Consider the following 24,219-nt stretch of genomic DNA (forward strand, 5'->3'; position numbering starts at 1 on the left):
ATGTCAGCGGGTAACATTCCAAAACGACTTTAGTCTGCATGTAATTCTGACACCCAGTTTCGGGAACGTGGCCGTTGGCTGGAGAAGTTCACTGACAGGAAGGGGTCATCATGTGGACTACTTCTTGTAACATGTTGTATGTTTGTCTAAAGATCTGTAAAGCTTGATAGAAAAACACAACGGCTAATTGATCCATGTGTTTCTCCTTGTAAATGTCTGAGATGAATATATTACATTAACCCTTCATTGACTTCACACTGCGTGCTGAAAAGACCTCATAACCTGTAATGTGGACCACAGAGAGATCCGGTTCAGAACAGCACATTATTTAGACCTTATAACCTGTAATGTGGACCACAGAGAGATCCGGTACAGAACAGCACATTATTTAGACCTTATAACCTGTAATGTGGACCACAGAGAGATCCGGTTCAGAACAGCACATTATTTAGACCTCATAACCTGTAATGTGGATCACAGAGAGATCCGGTACAGAACAGCACATTATTTAGACCTCATAACCTGTAATGAGGATCACAGAGAGATCCGGTACAGAACAGCACATTATTTAGACCTCATAACCTGTAATGTGGACCACAGAGAGATCCGGTACAGAACAACACATTATTTAGACCTTATTGGTCGACCACGAGGTCCTGACATTGCTGACGTTGGCCACCATAATAGATGGACAGTGAGATAATTGAGATCTGAATAAGAGCTGAAGGAATCCAGCTTGGTTGTTCTGTGGATCCATGCCACAGCATGTGACATGTCATATATGAGATAATTGAGATCTGAATAAGAGCTGAAGGAATCCAGCTTGGTTGTTCTGTGGATCCATGCCACAGCATGTGACATGTCATATATGAGATAATTGAGATCTGAATAAGAGCTGAAGGAATCCAGCTTGGTTGTTCTGTGGATCCATGCCACAGCATGTGACATGTCATATATGAGATAATTGAGATCTGAATAAGAGCTGAAGGAATCCAGCTTGGTTGTTCTGTGGATCCATGCCACAGCATGTGACATGTCATATCCAGATGTACATTTTGACTCTGACATTTTAATGGACTGAATCATGTTAAAAGTGCCAGAGCCTCTTGAGTGTCTCAGTTGTCTCAGGCAAACTCCTGTCTGTGGTGATTAAACTACTTTGCGAGTCTAAGTCGTTGAAAGCATCATTAAAATGTCTTGGATCAAGAGTTACTGTCTGATCCTCCCAAGGTCCTGCCAAAATATGTCAACTATGTACAATGACAGTTTTATTATGTCAGTTTACTCAACGGTTTAATGACATCTGCCAGTTAACAGTGTGTCAGAAGCCAGAAACCCCTGTTCTGGACAGCCCCCATCCACATAGTGTGCAGGTTCTTATTCCACACCAGCACTATGTCCCTCGTATACCAAAACACAGGTCGAATATCATGCCAGATCTTTGCACATTAAAATAACTTTGAATGTCATAAACTCTTAGTCTGCATGGTGTTGATGTTCTCTCCACCCACAAACACGCCAAGTAAATATCTTGTGTCTAATAACAGTGGCATCTGCTCAACTAGTGCATCCAGCAGCTCCCCTCTATGGGGCTTCTTGTACTGATGTGCTGGGTGGACACTGCTCACAGAACAAACAGGGGGTATTGAGGTGAAATGTTCTGAACGTTGCTGATAGAAATGTATTGAATAGAGCTGACGTGATTCTCTATTCTACCTGACAGAGAGTCATATCTGTTCTACTCAATACATTTCTGTCTGAACGTTATGTACAGATTCACCCTATTGAGCATTAATATAGCTGGAACCACATTAGACATAAAGAACATTTAAACGACTATTAAATGCAGAGGTTTTGAAACACTAAAGATTTGATAGAGTTCGAAGAATGTGAAATGCCTGTCCATAAAGAAGACCTTGAACAAATACATGTACTAAACATGATATAAAGCAATGCCTCTGCTGATGGTGTCTCCTTCACAAGTTGCATTGAGGTATATGTTGTGAAATTGTTAGATATTACTTGTTAGATATTGTTGCACTGTCGGAACTAGAAGCACAAGCATTTCGCTACACCAGCAACAACACCATCTGCTAACCCCATCTGCTGAACACGTGTACAGTATATGACCAATACAATTTGATTTGCTAGAGCTGTCTGTTAGAAAGATATTAAAAAGATATTACAACTGTATTGTAAAGGATGAATTAAAATGTAATAGAAATGGAAAGGAATCTGTTACTCTATTGTAACTATATATTCATTTTAAAGCAGTTTTAAAGAGGCCAGCTGCTAAACGGTTTACCTCAGAGTGTAATAAAAGTTTGAGGCAGCTACTTGGCTGTCAGAAATATGAGTGGATAAGATGATTTAAATACTGTACTGATGTTATGTAAGCCTTAAGAATCCTCCTGGACCGTTTTAGACAACTGAAATGTGAGACAAAAAAAAGCTCCTGCAGTATCTTCAATAGATCATACTGTAGATAAATAACTACACCATTGATTTAACACTTTTATAGCTTTTAAATATGCATTTAATATGATAGATCACAAGTATGTGGTGACTGAGGAGACAGTTCAGATTTGTTTTCAAGCAAAGCAATCGGTTTAAAAACACATTAAGTTGTTGATGAAGATGAATGTAACTAAAATTGAATGAAATAAGGTCAGATTATTCTGAAATGTTTTTAGTGGTATTGGGTTAACAGGAACTCCATTACAGTATTTGAGGCGCTATGGTAGAAACATTGGAGTCAATCTGATATCGCAAACTTTTGATACTGTCATAATTATTATTAATGACATCTCTTATTGATGTTAACTCAATTCAATTTAAAACCAACTATTGCATTAAAAAGTAACGTAATGGGAGTGTGGCGCTCCTGGGAGTTGGTGGCGCTAGTGAGACACAGAAATACAGAGGTCTCTCAGTCAATCCATGTCCTTTACCAGAGTGGTCCATAATTAACTTTTGCCTGGTTGTCAGTTTCAACCAGATATAAGCAGGCTGAGACCCCAGCATCCATAAGTCAGACACCTTCTTCCTCTGTGGTAAGACTCTCTCCACCTCTTCACATGTTTACATTTGTGTCATCTTAGCACTCAGCATGTGAGGCAGTGGCTAAATGCACTGTTTCAGTTGACTTCTGCATTTAGTTATTTACATTATTTCTGCATTGTCAGATTATACAATATGTACAATATATACAATCAACTGACATTCATTTAAAATGTTTATACTTTAAATGTGTTTTACTTTAAACTTTACTTTTTTAGCTTTTATTTACTGTCAAAAGTGGTTCTCCTGCTGTTTATAAACGGAGGGGTTGGTTTATAATGTAACTGGGTTTTCAGGGGTATTTATTTGAATTATTGTCAGAATGTGTAGTTAAGTGAGTTGTCACCAGGACAATGGAAGTCACCAGATGCACCTGTAGTTGAATTGGACAAGGTTGTCATGATTGTGTTGAATTATACAGTTCTAAATGTTTTCTACCTCTTCGGGTGGGCTAAATTATATAGCTTTACACTTGTGCGTATTCACAACAAACTAATGTTTCCCAGGGTTCTCCAAGAAGTACAAATTCATCTGTAGAAGGGGAAAAAGAAGGTGAGACATATTTTGAGTCTTCATAAGAAAAGTGACAAATGTTCTGTGAGAGATACCACTCACAACTCTGTTGACTGTGGAGGAAGCACCACAGAGTCAATCATGTTTCTTGTTTCGCCTCTTTCCTAGTGATCCGTCACCATGAGTACGGACGCGGAGATGCAAATCTACGGCAAGGCTGCCATATACCTCCGTAAGCCTGAGAAGGAGAGGATGGAGGCACAAACGGCACCCTTTGATTCAAAGAACGCATGCTATGTCGCAGACACCAAGGAGCTTTACCTTAAGGGTTTGGTCACTGCCAGGACTGAAGGAAAGTGTACTGTGACAGTCGCGCATCCGGACGGCACTAAGGAGGTAAGCCTGATTTGAAAAGTATTCAAATTTCTCTGTCTTGAAATTAATATCACAATAATCAAAACATGCCAATAGACCAAATGAAATCAATAACAGCAGTAGAATATAACATTGAAAAACATACCTTTCGTTGCTGCTATTTAAAAATAGCATGACATTTTCTGTACTGACTAGTTAAGAATCACCATGTGTGTCAGTGGCTGATGACAAAGTAGTTGGATTAGATTGAGGTTTGCCTTTAAACAATATTTTTTTAAAGATTGAACTTGTATTTAATGAGCAAACAGAATTCAGTCCTACCCAGTTTGATCTGTGTATAATCTATATTTCTGACTGTTTCAGGAAGGAAAAGAGTTCAAGGAAGCAGACGTCTACCAGATGAACCCCCCTAAGTACGACAAGATTGAGGACATGGCCATGATGACCTACCTGAATGAAGCCTCTGTGTTGTATAACCTCAAAGAGCGTTATGCAGCATGGATGATCTATGTAAGATACCTGTCTAAACATACACACACATACAGTACTACACATAAAGTCATGGTAGAAACAAAAACAGACCAAATACAGTAGACCTACATTACTATACCATAGTACACCCACATCCTCACATAAATCCAGGTAAACGTCAATCTGATTGTTCTCATCCCCTAATTGAATTTATTCTCGTTCATTCAGACCTACTCTGGGCTGTTCTGTGCCACGGTGAACCCCTACAAGTGGCTTCCTGTGTACGACATGGAGGTTGTTAATGCCTACAGAGGGAAGAAGAGGATGGAGGCTCCACCCCATATCTTCTCCGTCTCTGACAACGCCTTTCAGTTCATGCAGATTGGTATGAGCTCTAATGGAAGGATGGATGGAAGTTAAAATATGTTTTAGGGATGTATCAGCTGACTAGAAGACTACGTTAAAAACAGTTTGCTGGTAATATATGATTTGACTGGCCTTGAATGGAAAAGGTTCCTAATTTAAATCCATGATGATGCTATGAATTCAATAATGTCCCCATAATGTTGCTTGAGTATGATAATCAATATGTTGTTTTGTTGCAGACCAGGAGAACCAGTCCGTCCTGATTACGTAAGTTGTTTACTAAAATCTCACTTGAGAAAATGTTTCTACTGCAATATGTTGGGACACTTGGGTGTGATATATTACATTATGAATGGATTAGGCTACGCATAGGAATGAGTCGATGAGCGGGTATATTTGTTAATGATTTACTTATGAATTAAAATACGTCAACAGTGTATTTTTCAATGTTATTTATTAGTGTAAGACGATCTGACATTCAAACATGTGACTAAAACCCCTGATTCTCTGTCATATTAACCAGCGGAGAATCCGGTGCAGGAAAGACTGTCAACACCAAGCGTGTCATCCAGTACTTTGCCACCATTGCAGTGTCTGGTGCCAAGAAGGAAGCAGAACCAGGCAAAATGCAGGTATGTTGAACCTTTGTAAGACATTTCAGTTTGGTGGGCTGTGTTCAAGCAATCGGGAATAACTAACTTTACCCGTTTCTGAGCAACTTGTGTTTGTCTCAATCAGGGGTCTCTTGAGGATCAGATCATTGCTGCTAACCCTCTGCTGGAGGCTTACGGTAATGCCAAGACAGTGAGGAACGACAACTCGTCTCGCTTCGTAAGTATGAAGGGCACACTGGGAAAGTGATCTATATTGGACAAATGTATTTCAGTATTTCCCTTCTGTTGTATCAATAGATGTCCAACAAACTGTAACATTTAAAGGGGTCTATGAAAGTAAAATGCTAGATGTATTTAGTTAACCTCTTTCTAACCCCCATGCTCTACTTTAGGGTAAATTCATCAGGATTCACTTCCAAGGTAGCAAACTGGCTAAAGCTGACATTGAGACCTGTGAGTTGATTTGGATTATTTCTCAATTCTTTACTAAATTCACACAGACTTTTTGGGGAGATAAGCTTTATCCAATGCTCTCTCTCTCTCCCTCTTCTCTCTCCTCTCTCCTCTCTCCTCTCTTCACTCTTCACTCTTCACTCTTCACTCTTCTCTCTTCACTCTTCACTCTTCTCTCTCGCTCTCTCTCTCTCTCTCTCGCTCTCTCTCTCTCTCTCTCAGACCTTCTAGAGAAGTCCAGAGTGTCCTTCCAGCTTCCCGATGAGAGAGGTTACCACATCTTCTTCCAGATGATGACCAATCACAAACCTGACATTATTGGTGAGGCAAAGTAGGGGTTCAGGGGGAATGTTTCCTACTTCCATTATAAATACTATTACAATGAGTACATCCATGGTAACAAGGCATCTAGATATGGGTCAGGTCTTTGGGAAATATCTATCAAGTAATGGACTGTGGTGCACTAGTCCACGAGTCTCAGTTGATAATATTTATTTTATACTACATCCTTGAGTCCATCTACTGAGTAAAGGAGAGATACTGTAAAGGTAGGACAGTAGAATTCTAAGAGATTTAACTGACAAGACATCCTCTGTTGTCCATAGAAATGTCACTCATCACCACCAACCCCTACGACTTCCCCATGTGCAGTCAGGGTCAGATCACTGTGGCCAGCATCAACGACAAGGAAGAGCTGGATGCCACAGACGTGAGTCAAACAAAGGGTTCATTATATTCTATATATGGAATGGGTAGGACCACCGTACACACTGAATGCACTGTGCAATTCCAACCTGGTGGCTGCTGGGAATTTTCATGTATTGGTTTGTTTGATTCTAAATGCCTTGAGTTAGTGTTAGGAATTTTATGAATAATAACTAAACAATAACTACATTTTAAATATAACTATAACTAATTAAACTATACTCTGTTTTATTATATCTGATCAATAATGTTAATTCATGAGGAAGGGATTGTGTAGCATGAAACAGGGTGTAATTAAACATAATAAACACCATTCCAACCAGGTTGGGGAGGAAATGGATTGTGGGTTTTTAAGTAAGCAGAAAGGATCGTTAACGTGTGGTTGAACCGACTCAACTTAGCTCTGGGATGTTCAGATAAGGCAGCAGTGTTTTCCTGGGTTTTCCATCATCTGGAACTGTTTTCTAAATAGTGATGGATGAAGGTGAAGATTGCAGAAGTGAATCTTGATAAGTCTGTGTCTGGAGTGAGCGAGCAAAGCTAGGGGGTTGGAATAAACTTTTGAACCTGTTTTGTCCTGGTCGATAGGAGGAAGGACATTTTATAACCTATGACGTCATATTTTGTACATAACCTGTTGTTCGTGGTTTCATGGCAGCTCGCTCCGAGAATAAATAATATTTTTCTAATTTTGATAAGACTGGTCTCAGTCTATTTTATGCAAATAAGAATCTTACAAATTCTCCTAAAATAGACTAAGTGAATTTAATTAATGAACACATATAGGAATTATGAAAGTCCGATGACAGTTAGTTAGGCATGTGCCTCAAGGAACTCTTCATACCTTCACACTTCACCTTGAGGCCCATACTGTACATGTAAGACATCAACAAGAGAGTGTCACTAAGTCCCTGTGGAACTGTGTCAAATGTATCTTGTGATGTCATCTACCAGTGTTGGTCAAGTGTAATCATGTGGATCTGAGAAGCCAGTCAAATGTCCATCCCATTTGTTCTGGTGAGAAAACAGAACTGTAGTGTACTGTATGTGAGAAAACTACCGTTCAGTTCATCACCATTGTACTTCCTGTCTAATGCCAGGATGCCATTACAATCCTGGGCTTCACAAATGATGAGAAGATCAGCATCTACAAGCTGACAGGAGCTGTACTGCACCATGGCAACTTGAAATTCAAGCAGAAGCAGCGTGAGGAGCAGGCCGAGCCAGACGGCACAGAGGGTGAGTCCCACTCATAGATATACAATATGTCAAGCATTAGTCCCATTCCCAGTCCCACTCATAGATATACAATATGTAAAGCATTAGTCCCATTCCCAGTCCCACTCATAGATATACAATATGTAAGATAGACAGAGCCTCCTCAAAGTCCGGCAGGAGATCATTTATGGAGCCCAATTTACAACCTCCAGAAATGATTTAAAATTATGAATGTGGGTTCAAATCAAAACCTAGACCCACAAAAAACTTGTCCGAAAAGAAACAAGTGATCTTGTGTTTCTGAGTCTGTTGTTGTTGGTTCTCTCTCCAGTGGCTGATAAAATCGGCTACCTGCTGGGCCTGAACTCAGCTGAGATGCTGAAGGCTTTGTGCTACCCCAAAGTGAAGGTCGGCAATGAGTATGTGACCAAGGGACAGACCGTGCCTCAGGTAAGGCGGCCAAACACAGCGTCTACCATTTTCTGAGCACCAGAAATATGTTGGTGATGAGTGAATTGCTTGTTTTGAATAGTGGTGATGTTTTCCCCGAGCTCTTTTCACCTTGTCACTAGACATGGTCAATATCTCATGTATTCATTTGAGCTATTATCATTGCAGGTTAATAACTCAGTCTCGGCTCTGGCCAAGTCCATCTATGAGAGGATGTTCTTGTGGATGGTCATCCGTATCAACGAGATGTTGGACACCAAGAATCCAAGGCAGTTCTACATCGGTGTGCTCGACATTGCCGGGTTTGAGATCTTTGACGTGAGTCTGAGACCAGAACAAGACAATAGTTGTGATTGAGAGGGATTACAGCCTTGTATGATGATGAAATGATCCCTTCTGAAATTCCATCAACAGTACAACAGCATGGAGCAGCTGTGCATCAACTTCACCAATGAGAAACTGCAACAGTTTTTCAACCACACCATGTTCGTCCTGGAACAAGAGGAGTACAAGAAGGAGGGAATCGTCTGGGCCTTCATTGACTTCGGCATGGACTTGGCTGCCTGCATTGAGCTTATTGAGAAGGTAAGCTGTCTGTCAGGATTATAATGGACCTCAACAGCAAAGTTCAAATGGAGTAATGAGAGATATTATCACATGGTCCAACACATCTGACTGTTGAGAACTCAATATGTTTACTATTGTGCCCCTAAATGAAGATACTCTCATAATAGCATATTTGCTAAAAGAACAAATGTGATCCTAAATGTAAATATCACTAATTTGATGTACATCTCTTTTCGTAAAGCCATTGGGCATCTTCTCCATCCTTGAAGAGGAGTGCATGTTCCCCAAGGCTTCAGACACTTCCTTCAAGAACAAGCTGTATGACCAGCATCTTGGCAAAAACAAGGCATTTGAGAAGCCCAAGCCAGCCAAAGGCAAGGCAGAGGCCCACTTCTCCCTGGTGCACTATGCCGGCACTGTGGACTACAACATCACTGGCTGGCTGGACAAGAACAAGGACCCCCTGAACGACTCAGTTCTTCAGCTGTACGGGAAGTCTTCAGTCAAACTGATGGCAACCCTGTATGTCGCTGCCCCACCTGAGGGTAAGACAAGCAGAACATCAAAAGACTTCATGAAGAACTAGTGACAAATCAGTCCCATATTCTTTAAAGGGTCAGTCTGCAGTTTCTACATCCATTCCTGGATGTAGAGGTTAGAGGTTAAAAGATATGTACCCATTCATTCTTGAACATTTTTTCTTAAAGAACATCGGCTTAGTTCACCTGTCGTACCCCATCAGAACCCAAAATATGAGCTTGTTTTAATGCTTGTAAGGAAAGTAAAGGCAAACATGCACTTTACAGCCTCAAAACATTATTCATACTATCATTTTGATATCATGGATGGTCAGTCCTTCAATACATAGATATGTCTATAAATTTGAGTGGTTATGTTTCTCCATTCATATCTCTCAGTTTTTTATCGAAACAGGGGCAGGGAGCATATTTTGTTATTGTTTCAACTGCTGATTGCTGCTTTAAATGTATCACAATTTGTCAGGGTGATTTACTGGGTTAATTTACTCATTCAACAGGTGTTATTTTACACAATCTCATTGGCAGCACTTGCATTAAGATAAATGTGAAATTAACATGAGATTCTCTCATTTATATGGAACTTTTCTCCATTATAACAGATACAACCAAGAAAGGAGGCAAGAAGAAGGGTGGTTCCATGCAGACTGTGTCCTCCCAGTTCAGGGTGAGCTTTTAAAATGTGGATATTCAGCTGTAGTGATTATCAGAAATGATTTCTGAGAACATGGTTTGTAACCCTCTTACAGGAGAACTTGGGCAAGCTGATGACCAACTTGAGGAGCACTCATCCTCACTTTGTACGCTGCCTGATCCCCAACGAGTCAAAGACTCCAGGTACAATAGAGGTTGAGTTAAATATGACATCTTGTCAGTACAGAGTCAGTAACACTAACAAACCAGTCTATAACCTGTTTATGAGTATTTAAAGAGACTTGGTTTGTGTTTCCAGGTCTGATGGAGAACTTCCTGGTTATCCACCAGCTCAGGTGTAATGGTGTTCTGGAGGGTATCAGGATCTGCAGGAAGGGCTTCCCCAGTAGAATCATCTATGCTGACTTCAAGCAGAGGTACACGCACGCACGAGCGCGCACACACACACAGAAATATGATCTCTAAGGGTTTTCCCAACATCAGAATAGCCTTATTATTTTACGTAATATAACCAACCTATTACATCTTGACATTTCTCCTGATTCAGGTACAAAGTACTGAATGCCAGTGTCATCCCCGAGGGCCAGTTCATGGACAACAAGAAGGCTTCTGAGAAGCTGCTTGGGTCCATTGATGTGAATCACGAGGACTACAAGTTTGGACACACCAAGGTCAGTCAAATACCCCCAAGCAAAAACACATTTCTATATAAAATAAAATGTATGAGTTGAACAAAAGTTAAGTAAAAACATAAAAACAACTGCAAAAATACTTTCTATCTCTTTCTACCTGACTGGTTCCATAATTGACCATGTTAACCTGTGTCAGGTGTTCTTCAAAGCCGGTCTGCTGGGTGTCCTGGAGGAGATGAGAGATGAGAAGCTGGCCTCTCTGGTCGGCATGGTCCAGGCTCTCAGCCGTGGATTCCTCATGAGGAGAGAGTTCACCAAGATGATGGAGAGGAGGTGAGGAAGAGTAGACATCTTGGCAAAGAATTCTGTCAAACACCTGCATGTAATGTATAATGATCGTGTACTGAATATGCTGTGAGTTGTTCAGGATGAGAAAGTACATGTTATAATATTCTATTAAAGCAGCAGGTTGGGATTTAGCAAGCTGTTCAATTGTTATTTAAATAAGTGATTTTTACCATTTTTTTCTGGAATAATATGAAATGCCTCATGATCTTAGCGCTACATAGGGAATGACTGACAAGTAACCCTATCTATACATTTAAGAGTGGTTTCATTTCCCTATCCCCATTCCTCAGCTGTATACAAAACATGTCAGGGTCCCTGTTTTGTTATTCTTCAAATCCCAGAATGTAGTTTTAAAGTCCTCCTCTTTAAAACTGGAGGAGATCTTTGTTACTGTAATTTAATTATTCCAATGTGTTTTCATTAATTGAATTCCCTTAATCTATTTTAATGAGAATTTGTAAGGTTCTTGTTTGCATAAAATTGACGGAGACCAGTCTTATCAATAATAGGTAACAGAATTTATTCTCAGAGCGCGCTGCCACGTTCCCACGAGCAACAGTTTATATACAATAACATGACGTCATTTCATTTTTTCTAAAGTGAATCTCCTCCTCTCGACCGAGACAAAGGGAACTTTAAAAGTTCATTCAAAGTTCATTCTGATCCCCCTAGCACATACACAGGACACACAACACAACTGAATTAACTTTTGACTCCTCACCATTATCGATCACCACTTAGCTGACAATTCTAACTAACAGAAAACCTAGGAATGCACTCACTGCCTTATCTAAAACACACCAGAGCTCATTTCTTTGGTTCAACCATAGGTTAACTACCTTATCTGTTTACTTAATCCACAACCCATTCCTTTCTTCCTAGTTGGAATGGTGTTCATTAACTTTAATTACTCCTTGTTTGTGTCACACAATCCCTTCTTATGAACTCATATTGTTAATCAGATATAATAAAACAGAATATAAGTTTACTTTGTTACAGTTCTATTTAAAATGAGAATATTGTTCAGTCATTTAATCATCATTTTCCTAATAATCTTTAAACGTGTCACTCACCATGTCACTCACCATGTCACTCACCATATCACTCACCATGTCACTCACCATGTCACTCACCATGTCACTCTATCCTTTCTGTGGACCAGAGATTCCGTCTTCACCATCCAGTACAACATCCGTTCATTCATGAATGTGAAAACCTGGCCATGGATGAAGTTGTACTTCAAGATCAAGCCCCTGCTGCAGAGCGCTGAGACTGAGAAGGAGCTGGCCAACATGAAGGAGAACTATGAGAAGATGACGTCAGACTTGGCCAAGGCTCTGGCCAAGAAGAAGGAGTTGGAGGAAAAGATGGTGGCCATGGTGCAGGAGAAGAATGACCTGGCGCTTCAAGTCGCATCTGTGAGTGAGCAACAACCCTCATCAGAGCACATTTAGACACACAAGTACACAGATACTAACACAATCGCTATGTGGCTAACTCAAGAAAATGCCCATGGTATATATTTATATTTAAACATTTTAATTGATTTGCTCTGAATTATTTGACTAAATAAAGTCTATATGTTGATACACAAAGTGAAAACACAGTTTTTTTCTCTTGTTCTGAAACCAGGATTCAGAGAATCTGAACGATGCTGAGGAAAGGTGTGAGGGGCTCATCAAGAGCAAGATCCAGCTGGAGGCCAAACTCAAAGAGACGACTGAGAGGCTGGAGGATGAGGAGGAGATGAATGCTGAGTTGACTGCCAAGAAGAGGAAGCTGGAGGACGAGTGCTCTGAGCTGAAGAAGGACATTGATGACCTGGAGCTCACCTTGGCCAAAGTGGAGAAGGAGAAGCACGCCACTGAAAACAAGGTCTTGTAGACAGTCTAACCAAACAATAATCCAAAGAATGATGAACTCAAAACAGAAATGGAAGTCAAGTCTTTTTGTGAGTGCAGTAAAAATGAAGACACAAAATAGTGTAACATGGTGTACTCCCCACATGGGAGTATACCTGGGGTGGCAGGTAGTCAAGTGGTTAGAGTGTTGGACTAGTAATTGAAAGTTAGCAAGATCAAATCCCAGAGCTGACAAGGTAAAAAATCTGTCATTCTTTCCCTGAACAAGGCAGTTAACCCACTGTTCCTAGGCTATCATTGTAAATAAGAATTTGCTATTAACTGACTTGTTAAATAAAGGTAGAAAAAAAAATATTCATTGCATGTTCTGCTACCCACTTGTTACTGCTACTTCACTTATGGTGAATTGACCAAAAACTATGTTTGTTGTGGCCGTTTTCAGGTTAAAAACCTGACCGAGGAGATGGCATCTGTGGATGAGAGTGTTGCCAAGCTGACCAAGGAGAAGAAAGCCCTCCAAGAGGCACACCAGCAGACACTGGATGACCTGCAGGCAGAGGAGGACAAAGTCAACACTCTGACCAAGGCCAAGACCAAGCTGGAACAGCAAGTGGACGACGTGAGTGGAGTTTGACATTTTGGCCATGATAGTATGCAGGATGATATAATCTACAGTTGTTTAGATTTGACCAACACATGTCTGTTTATATCTTGTAGCTTGAGGGTTCTCTGGAGCAAGAGAAGAAGCTCCGTATGGACCTTGAGAGAGCCAAGAGAAAGCTGGAGGGAGATCTGAAACTGGCCCAGGAGTCCATAATGGACCTGGAGAATGACAAGCAGCAGTCTGATGAGAAAATCAAGAAGTAAACACAAATAAATGACTACAGTATTCCCTGCCTTCTTGATCAACATAATGGTTCTTCTTGGCTCATTCTTGTAATCATGAAATAGTCTTTGTATATGATTCTTAAAAGCAAAGTGAATGGTAGCTTAGGCTCCCTTTACACTGTCTAACCTAAACAAACTTTGCAATCAACGTGTTTGTATTTGTTAGGAAGGAGTTTGAGACCACCCAGCTCCTCAGCAAGATAGAGGATGAGCAGTCTCTGGGAGCTCAGCTGCAGAAGAAGATCAAGGAACTCCAGGTACAGTAGAGGATCTAAGCTCCAGTACAGGAAAATAACCAATGCATTTCTTCTGGTAGTGTAACAGTATAACTTTAGACCGTTCCCTTGCCCATACCCGGGCGCGAACCAGGGACCCTCTGCACACATCAACAACAGTCACCCATGAAGCATCGTTACCCATCGCTCCACAAAAGCCACGGCCCTTGCAGAGCAAGGGGAACAACTACTTCAAGGTCTCAGAGCAAGTGAAGTCACAGATTGAAACGCTATTTAGCGCGCACCACCGCTAACTAAGCTAGCCGTTTCACATCCGTTACACTAGCACACATTCTTCCTGGTGGATTCTGATGGCTCAGTAAGATGGAAGATGGTGCTTCTTGCGGGTGCTTCTAATCTATGCAAAGATGTTGCTTCTTACCGTTGTTAGTTTGGTTCCTGCATGGGCCACTGTCTAATGAATATAGTAAATATGTTAGTGTTGCTGGCTATGTATAAACACATTTATGCTAAATATACAGTACATGCTATTATTATGTAGTGAGGTTCAATTGTTTCAACTGTATTGTAGTGTTCATTCCCCCTGCTCCTGACCCTTTTTCTAGGCCCGTATTGAGGAGCTGGAGGAGGAAATTGAGGCTGAGCGTGCTGCCAGGGCCAAGGTTGAGAAGCAGAGGGCCGATCTCTCCAGGGAACTTGAGGAGATCAGCGAGAGACTGGAGGAGGCCGGAGGCGCCACTGCTGCTCAGATTGAGATGAACAAGAAGCGCGAGGCTGAGTTCCAGAAGCTGCGTCGTGATCTTGAAGAGTCCACCCTGCAGCATGAGGCCACAGCCGCCGCTCTGCGCAAGAAGCAGGCCGACAGTGTGGCTGAGCTCGGGGAGCAGATCGACAACCTGCAGCGCGTCAAGCAGAAGCTGGAGAAGGAGAAGAGCGAGTACAAGATGGAGATTGATGACCTCTCCAGCAACATGGAGGCTGTCGCCAAGACTAAGGTGAGTAGTGATGTTTTGGTCAAGCAGTGTTGAGGATGGTCAGCTAAATTACCATTCAATAAACTGAAGTTGACAGTCCCATATGTTTCACTAACAGGGCAATCTGGAGAAGATGTGCCGTACTCTTGAGGACCAGCTGAGCGAGCTCAAGACTAAGAATGATGAGAATGCTCGCCAGGTCAACGACATCAGCGGACAGAGGGCCAGACTCCTGACAGAAAATGGTACCTCCAACAATGAACAACAAACCAATATAGTTCACCTCAGTAGTACACAATAACATGTGTCGGGGGCTGTAAATTCAGTCCACACAGTTTCTGCACTACGATTCCTGAAAATAAAATGTCAATCTTCGAGAACAGAGTCCCCATAACAAGATGTTCCTCTTTCCCTGCAGGTGAGTTTGGTCGCCAGCTGGAGGAGAAGGAAGCCCTGGTGTCTCAGCTGACCAGAGGCAAACAGGCCTTCACCCAGCAGGTGGAGGAGCTGAAGAGACTGATTGAGGAGGAGGTCAAGGTAAGGCATCCTAAATGGAAACCACCTTCCAGTTTAGATCTTTATCTACACATATACTGTTTCTACACCTCCCTCAGAGACTCCTACTGTCATCTGTTTTACTCTCCCTCTCTAATCTCTCTTTGTCTTTCTTTCTCTCTCAGGCTAAAAACGCACTGGCCCATGGTGTCCAGTCTGCCCGCCATGACTGTGATCTCCTGAGAGAGCAGTTTGAGGAGGAGCAGGAGGCCAAGGCAGAGCTGCAGCGCGGCATGTCCAAGGCCAACAGTGAGGTGGCTCAGTGGAGGACTAAGTATGAAACTGATGCCATCCAACGCACAGAGGAGCTGGAGGAGGCCAAGTGAGTTGCTCTCAATAGTAAATACTAAAATAAAGGCTGTGGATGGTGAGGCTGGTTGGGGATCTGAGAAAATGTTACTTCAATATTGAGCGCAATATTTGTTTCACAACAAGTTACTCACCATGACACCACCCGCTGTTGTCCAACAGGAAGAAGCTGGCCCAGCGTCTGCAGGAGGCTGAGGAGACCATTGAGGCGACCAACTCAAAGTGTGCCTCCCTGGAGAAGACCAAGCAGAGACTGCAGGGAGAGGTGGAGGACCTCATGATTGACGTTGAGAGAGCCAACGCCATGGCCGCCAACCTTGACAAGAAGCAGAGGAACTTTGACAAGGTGAACATTTATAAACCCCACTCTAGGGTGATATTTTCTGTCTGCTATTTTATCAGTTGTATTATAATTGTAGCATATTTCTGATTGAAAACTCTCTTTCAATGAGTTGTAATGAAAATCCCATGGATTTCCCCAGGTTCTGGCAGAGTGGAAGCAGAAGTATGAGGAGGGCCAGGCTGAGCTGGAAGGAGCTCAGAAGGAGGCTCGCTCAATGAGCACTGAACTCTTCAAGATGAAGAACTCCTACGAGGAGGCTCTGGATCATCTGGAGACTCTGAAGAGAGAGAACAAGAACCTGCAACGTGAGCATTTGACAGCAGTTATTTTTGCATGATATTTGACCAGTGTTTGAAAATGGAATCGACTGGAATCATCAACATTATATCAAATTGCTATTACACAATCTCAGATTTTTTACATACATTTTAAAATATATATATTTTGGAACTTGTAATTGGTATTCTTTTGAACAACCCAATGATGTGGGGTGGCAATTAGATTTGCAGGACAGTATGAAGTGCTGTTAATTAATTAACTGTTATTATGATTCATTATAAACTTCAGTGCATTGGTGATAGCCACTGAAAATCTCCCAAGTCTAAACAGCTTCTGTGTTTGTGTGTGCAGAGGAGATCTCTGACCTGACTGAGCAGATCGGAGAGACTGGCAAGAGCATCCATGAGCTGGAGAAGGCCAAGAAGACCGTGGAGACAGAGAAGTCTGAGATCCAGACCGCTCTGGAGGAGGCTGAGGTACAAACTACAGCTGTTTGATAGGAAAAGCAGTGTTACACTTGGCAATGCCAGCTACAATCCAATGCTCCCTTTTATTGGTGTTTATTGTAGTCATATATATGCAATTCCTTGTGTTTTGCACATCCAAACGTCCTGACCCTTCGCTAAGCTCCGCCCTAACGTTTGTGGGCAACCAATCCCTGTTCTCCAATGGATAGCAACTATCGTCGAGTCGGACACATCGAACAAGCTCTTGTTTCAAACACATGAAAACCAGTAGAAAAAGAAAACAGAAACAGAGTTTTCTTAAAATAAAACTAAAGTTGAATAATTGAACAGTTCAGTACTTTCTAATGTGATTCCTGAAAGACAGAGCCTGTTGATGGACTGAATCCGATATTATACTTTTGTTACATTGTTGTTTTCTCAAAATATATGATCATGTACATTGGCTAGCTCAGTTAGTCATGTTATGAATACATCTCCCATCTGATTTAAACTTCAGGATACGATTTGAGACCACTAGTTAGTTCCGAAAGTAGTTATAGCTTTGACTGCATGCTGGCACTGAATTCAGAGCCATTCAGTGGCCACACTACAAAAATGATTTGACCAGGATTCCCTTTGAAGCAGCTGTAATGACAGTCCAACACAACATACCTGAGGGGTAGTGTTTAATTTCATTGTGTATATAAAAACACAGTTTGAGATTATTGTAAGGGGTTTATTCCAGTGGTCTGAATGGGGAATTGGGCTTCCCAGGAAAATATAGTCTGAGGTTGCAACAGTAACCAAGGGGGGCGGAGCTGAGTGAAGGGTTGATTTGACTGACTGCTTCTCTTCGTTCAGGGCACACTGGAACACGAGGAATCCAAGATTCTGCGTGTGCAGCTGGAGCTGAACCAGATCAAGGGTGAGGTGGACAGGAAGATTGCTGAGAAGGACGAGGAGATGGAGCAGATCAAGAGGAACAGCCAGAGGGTGGTTGACTCCATGCAGAGCACCCTGGACTCTGAGGTCAGGAGCAGGAATGATGCCCTGAGGGTGAAGAAGAAGATGGAGGGAGACCTGAACGAGATGGAGATTCAGCTGAGCCACGCCAACAGGCAGGCCGCTGAGGCCCAGAAACAGCTGAGGAACGTCCAGGGACAGTTCAAGGTAAAGGGACTTGGACATCAGGCTCAAAAACCTGAACATGGGGAGGGATTTGTTTGTGAATCAGTAGAAAATAATAGATCAGAGGAATGTAATAGAGTAGACTAATATACTGTAGGAAGGTTGGGATATTAGAGTAGACTAATATACTGTAGGAAGGTTGGGATATTAGAGTAGACTAATATACTGTAGGAAGGTTGGGATATTAGAGTAGACTCATATACTGTAGGAAGGTTGGGATATTAGAGTAGACTAATATACTGTAGGAAGGTAGGGATATTAGAGTGGACTAATATACTGTAGGGATATTAGAGTGGACTAATATATACTGTAGGGATATTAGAGTGGACTAATATATACTGTAGGGATATCGGGGACATTTTTATCAATGAACCTAGCTAGGTAGACTAGTGGTTTGAGCGTTGGGCCAGTAACCAACAGGTTGCTGGATCTGTCATTCTGCCCCTGAGCAAGGCAGTTAACCCACTGTTCCCTGGGCGCCGATGACGTGGATGTCGATTAAGGCAGACCCCTTCACCTCTGATTCAGAGGAGTTTAGGTTAATTGCAGAAGACACATTTCAGTTGAAGGCAGTCAGTTGTACAACTGACTAGTTATCCCCCATTCCCCCTTATTACCAATCCTATCGCCCCTACTTCCACAAGTCTAATGATACTATGTAATTGTGAACCCCAGGATGCCCAATTGCACCTTGATGATGCCGTCCGCGCCGCAGAGGATATGAAGGAGCAGGCAGCCATGGTGGAGCGCAGAAACGGTCTGATGGTGGCTGAAATCGAGGAGCTGAGAGTTGCTCTGGAGCAGACAGAGAGAGGCCGCAAAGTGGCTGAGACTGAGCTGGTGGACGCCAGCGAGCGTGTTGGACTGCTGCACTCCCAGGTACGGGTCAAAAGCCATTTCTAATGAAACTCAACCAAGCAAACCGTTTACATTTTCATGACTTCAGCCTTGTGACTTTCTCTATCTCACTTGTAAGTTCTCTTGGGAGTCAAACAAATCGCCTTGTTTCCTCCTTCAGAACACCAGCCTTGCGAACACCAAGAAGAAGCTGGAGACTGACCTGGTTCAGGTGCAGGGAGAGGTGGACGACATCGTCCAGGAGGCCAGGAATGCAGAGGAGAAGGCCAAGAAGGCCATCACTGACGTGAGTCCTTGAATTACATCAACTTGATTTGTCCCCAAGGGCCAGCAGTCGCTGGGCTGGTTTAACCACACCAAAGATCCCAAAGGAGCTTTATGATTGGTGCCAGTTGGTGCATAAATTAAACAAACTACCATTCCAGGCGGCCATGATGGCTGAGGAGCTGAAGAAGGAGCAGGACACCAGCTCTCACCTGGAGAGGATGAAGAAGAACCTGGAGGTCACAGTCAAGGACCTGCAGCACCGTCTGGATGAGGCTGAGAATCTGGCCATGAAGGGAGGCAAGAAGCAGCTCCAGAAACTGGAGTCCAGGGTGAGTTAACAGCAGGGTGGATTGAAAAACAGATTGCTGGAAATGTATTTGATCATATGAAAATGAACAGGGGTATTGTGTAATGGCCTTTTCTCTCACTAACCCACCTACATCATGAAAAGTAATTGTTTTCATTATAGAACCTTTTAATTAAAATCGTAAAAGTTAATAGGAGCAGACAACACTTATTGACCAGTAGAAGAACATTCCTGTTTTACAAACATTTGTTACGTCTGACGTTACCACCTCACATAAATGCCAACGTTTATTTCTTCCACAAAGGTGCGTGAGCTCGAGACTGAGGTGGAGGCCGAGCAGAGAAGAGGTGTAGACGCGGTCAAGGGAGTCCGCAAGTATGAGCGCAGAGTCAAGGAGCTCACTTACCAGGTAAGAGAAAGTGCATTCTTCACACACTAAAGCACACTGGTTTGTGTGTTAAACTATGGACTAGTGATTCTTGTAACTTCTCCCACAGACTGAGGAGGATAAGAAGAACGTTGCCAGACTTCAGGACCTGGTAGATAAGCTGCAGATGAAAGTGAAGGCCTACAAGAGGCAGGCTGAGGAAGCGGTGAGTCACAGACTTAGTCAAATCCTCTGAGAGCTTACAGTCCCAAGGAGACATTACAAAACATTTAGTGAGATTAGTTGAAGTGTTGTTACTGCACAACGTCAACATTGACTCAGTTGATAGTGCAAGTCATTTCTGAAGAAATGTACGCACAGTGACTCTTCCTATGTGTAACATTTTAAAGTAGAGAGGGTTGAATATTATTTAACTTTGTGCCGGGGGCTGGTCTGGTGGTGGTGCTGACTCTCCTGGATCACATGGCCCTGGAAGCAGCAGATTGATCCTCTGTTCCACCACTCACTTTCTCTTCTGTATCATCCATCTCCCTATATATACTGTACAATGCTATCCAAAATCTGTCAATAAAAAAAAACGTTAAAATACATTTTAAAAAATATATATTAATTTGGTACCCGAAGCTCCAAACTTTCAATACTGATGTTATGCTCTCCTCTCTTTTCCTCACCCAGGAGGAAGCATCCAACCAGCACATGTCTAAGTTCCGGAAGGTTCAGAATGAGCTGGAAGAGGCTGAGGAGCGTGCTGACATCGCTGAGACTCAGGTCAACAAGCTCAGAGCCAAGACCCGTGACTCTGGAAAGGTACAGAACTGCTGCTAAACCTACACCTGACTTCACAGTAGACAATTCTGACATTTTACACTCACTCAAATGTATTTTAGATTTCTGAGAAACACATTTCAGGGCAGGGTAAATAAAATAACTAATCCAAATTTAGTTGGTACAAGGTGTTTACTGAGTCTTAAATGCTTGAGCCATTCTGTTATTACCAAGTGTTGATATAATTATCATGTTCATTATTAATACTGATCCATTCTGTTATTACCAAGTGTTGATATAATTATCATGTTCATTATTAATACTGATCCATTCTGTTATTACCAAGTGTTGATATATTTATCATGTTCATTATTAATACTGATCCATTCTGTTATTACCAAGTGTTGATATATTTATCATGTTCATTATTAATACTGATCCATTCTGTTATTACCAAGTGTTGATATATTTATCATGTTCATTATTAATACTGATCCATTCTGTTATTACCAAGTGTTGATATATTTATCATGTTCATTATTAATACTGATCCATTCTGTTATTACCAAGTGTTGATATATTTATCATGTTCATTATTAATACTGATCCATTCTGTTATTACCAAGTGTTGATATATTTATCATGTTCATTATTAATACTGATCCATTCTGTTATGTCTTTCTTCTTACAGGGAAACCAAGCTGAATAAACAAGACCAAAGTCAATTTCCTGTGTTTCATAAAATATGATTTTCATGGTGAAATGTTGAGCATTGATTAAAAACATGTCGGCCTACATACACTTCCTTTGTGACTGTGGACTTATTTCTCAGAAAACAGCTTTTCATACCATAAAAATACTGTACTTTAACTAAAGGAGCAATCTGGGGTTTAAACCACATCAAAGCGGACACCCCAACAAAGAGGTCACTTGTTTTGGTAACCAGCTGAGGGATGAGGATGGAGAAATGTAACTACACAATTCATACACTAAGCTATTATAATCATCCATGATCGTTTTAACCCTTTACACTCAGGGGAAGTGGCCTGTATGAACATGCCCACATTGAAATGTCTCCATAAGAAACAAATAGGAGAAGCAAGATGGTAACATAAACATGGTAGTAATTGAGAGAGAACACTTTGGTGATTGGGCCGGAAATTCTCAGAACAAAGTTCTCAGGATACAACGTTTTTTTCATTTGAATTTTGTCCCAGATAATGTGCACAATAATCTAATGTGGCCAGACGACGTGAAAATAAATGGTACTCGATTATCTGACCAAATTACACAATATTTTAGTCCTGGGTTATCTGAGATTATACGCATATATACATGAACAGAGTAAAGAAAACATGATATTGATTTATCATTAGCCAATTCCCCCCCCTAAAGACATGCAGATATATATACATCCATAATGATTAGTGTTCCCTCGTCCCCTCTAGTGGTGAAATTATGATAATTCACATGACAAACATGATCATAGACATTATAAACACCGTAATTCACATTATAAACACGGTAATTCACATTATAAACACGGTCATTCACATTATAACCATGGTAATTCACATTATAAACACGGTAATTCACATTATAAAACACGGAAATTCACAAAATAAACACGGTAATTCACATTATAACCATGGTACCAGACATTATAAACACAGTACCAGACATTATAAACATGGTAATTCACATTATAAACATGGTACCAGACATTATAAACATGCTACCAGACATTATAAACATGGTAATTCACATTATAAACATGGTACCAGACATTATAAACATGGTAATTCACATTATAAACATGGTAATTCACATTATAAACATGGTACCAGACATTATAAACATGGTACCAGACATTATAAACACGGTACCAGAAATTATAAACATGGTAATTCACATTATAAACACAGTACCAGACATTATAAACATGGTACCAGACATTATAAACATGGTACCAGACATTATAAACACAGTACCAGACATTATAAACACGGTACCAGACATTATAAACATGGTAATTCACATTATAAACATGGTACCAGACATTATAAACACGGTACCAGACATCATAAACATGGTACCAGACATTATAAACATGGTAATTCACATTATAAACATGGTACCAGACATTATAAACATGGTACCAGACATTATAAACACGGTACCAGACATTATAAACACGGTACCAGACATTATAAACATGGTAATTCACATTATAAACACGGTAATTCACATTATAAACATGGTACCAGACATTATAAACACGGTGCCAGACATTATAAACACAGTACCAGACATTATAAACACGGTACCAGACATTATAAACATGGTACCAGACATTATAAACATGGTAATTCACATTATAAACATGGTACCAGACATTATAAACATGGTACCAGACATTATAAACACGGTACCAGACATTATAAACACGGTACCAGACATTATAAACACGGTACCAGACATCATAAACATGGTACCAGACATTATAAACACAGTACCAGACATTATAAACACAGCACCAGACATTATAAACATGGTAATTCACATTATAAACATGGTACCAGACATTATAAACACGGTACCAGACATCATAAACATGGTACCAGACATTATAAACACAGTACCAGACATTATAAACACAGTACCAGACATTATAAACATGGTAATTCACATTATAAACATGGTACCAGACATTATAAACATGGTACCAGACATTATAAACACGGTACCAGACATTATAAACACGGTACCAGACATTATAAACATGGTAATTCACATTATAAACACGGTAATTCACATTATAAACATGGTACCAGACATTATAAACACGGTGCCAGACATTATAAACACAGTACCAGACATTATAAACACGGAACCAGACATTATAAACATGGTACCAGACATTATAAACATGGTAATTCACATTATAAACATGGTACCAGACATTATAAACATGGTACCAGACATTATAAACACAGTACCAGACATTATAAACATGGTAATTCACATTATAAACACGGTACCAGACATTATAAACATGGTAATTCACATTATAAACACGGTACCAGACATTATAAACATGGTACCAGACATTATAAACACAGTACCAGACATTATAAACATGGTACCAGACATTATAAACATGGTAATTCACATTATAAACACAGTACCAGACATTATAAACACAGTACCAGACATTATAAACATGGTACCAGACATTATAAACATGGTCCCAGACATTATAAACACGGTACCAGACATTATAAACACAGTACCAGACATTATAAACATGGTACCAGACATTATAAAAACAGTACCAGACATTATAAACATGGTAATTCACATTATAAACACAGTACCAGACATTATAAACACTGTACCAGACATTATAAACACAGTACCAGACATTATAAACACAGTACCAGACATTATAAACATGGTACCAGACATTATAAACATGGTACCAGACATTATAAACACAGTACCAGACATTATACACACAGTACCAGACATTATAAACATGGTACCAGACATTATAAACATGGTAATTCACATTATAAACACAGTACCAGAC

General features: G+C 40.8%; 1 protein-coding gene across 1 annotated transcript; it reads left to right on the top strand.

Moving 5' to 3' along the window:
• The first annotated feature begins 2,497 nt into the window (after window positions 1–2,497).
• On the top strand, window positions 2,498–21,428 carry LOC110517148 (myosin heavy chain, fast skeletal muscle-like). Its single transcript, XM_090217750.1, has 41 exons — window positions 2,498–3,053; window positions 3,567–3,612; window positions 3,742–3,969; window positions 4,312–4,458; window positions 4,648–4,804; window positions 5,025–5,052; window positions 5,309–5,417; window positions 5,524–5,616; window positions 5,792–5,852; window positions 6,075–6,173; window positions 6,458–6,561; window positions 7,658–7,796; window positions 8,107–8,225; window positions 8,394–8,543; window positions 8,640–8,810; window positions 9,034–9,337; window positions 9,931–9,995; window positions 10,078–10,165; window positions 10,281–10,398; window positions 10,530–10,653; window positions 10,811–10,947; window positions 12,125–12,380; window positions 12,595–12,837; window positions 13,267–13,443; window positions 13,542–13,687; window positions 13,879–13,969; window positions 14,554–14,943; window positions 15,041–15,167; window positions 15,341–15,459; window positions 15,603–15,799; window positions 15,949–16,132; window positions 16,269–16,434; window positions 16,760–16,884; window positions 17,716–18,024; window positions 18,718–18,921; window positions 19,061–19,186; window positions 19,326–19,496; window positions 19,779–19,883; window positions 19,972–20,067; window positions 20,538–20,669; window positions 21,319–21,428. The coding sequence occupies exons 3-41, from the start codon at window positions 3,754–3,756 to the stop codon at window positions 21,334–21,336; spliced, it is 5,811 nt and encodes a 1,936-aa protein (XP_090073876.1). The 5' UTR covers window positions 2,498–3,053; window positions 3,567–3,612; window positions 3,742–3,753; the 3' UTR covers window positions 21,337–21,428.
• Window positions 21,429–24,219: the final 2,791 nt, after the last annotated feature.

Source organism: Oncorhynchus mykiss, chromosome 23, assembly GCF_057628025.1.
Source record: "Oncorhynchus mykiss isolate SJ-2025 chromosome 23, ASM5762802v1, whole genome shotgun sequence".
Lineage (NCBI taxonomy): Eukaryota > Metazoa > Chordata > Actinopteri > Salmoniformes > Salmonidae > Oncorhynchus > Oncorhynchus mykiss.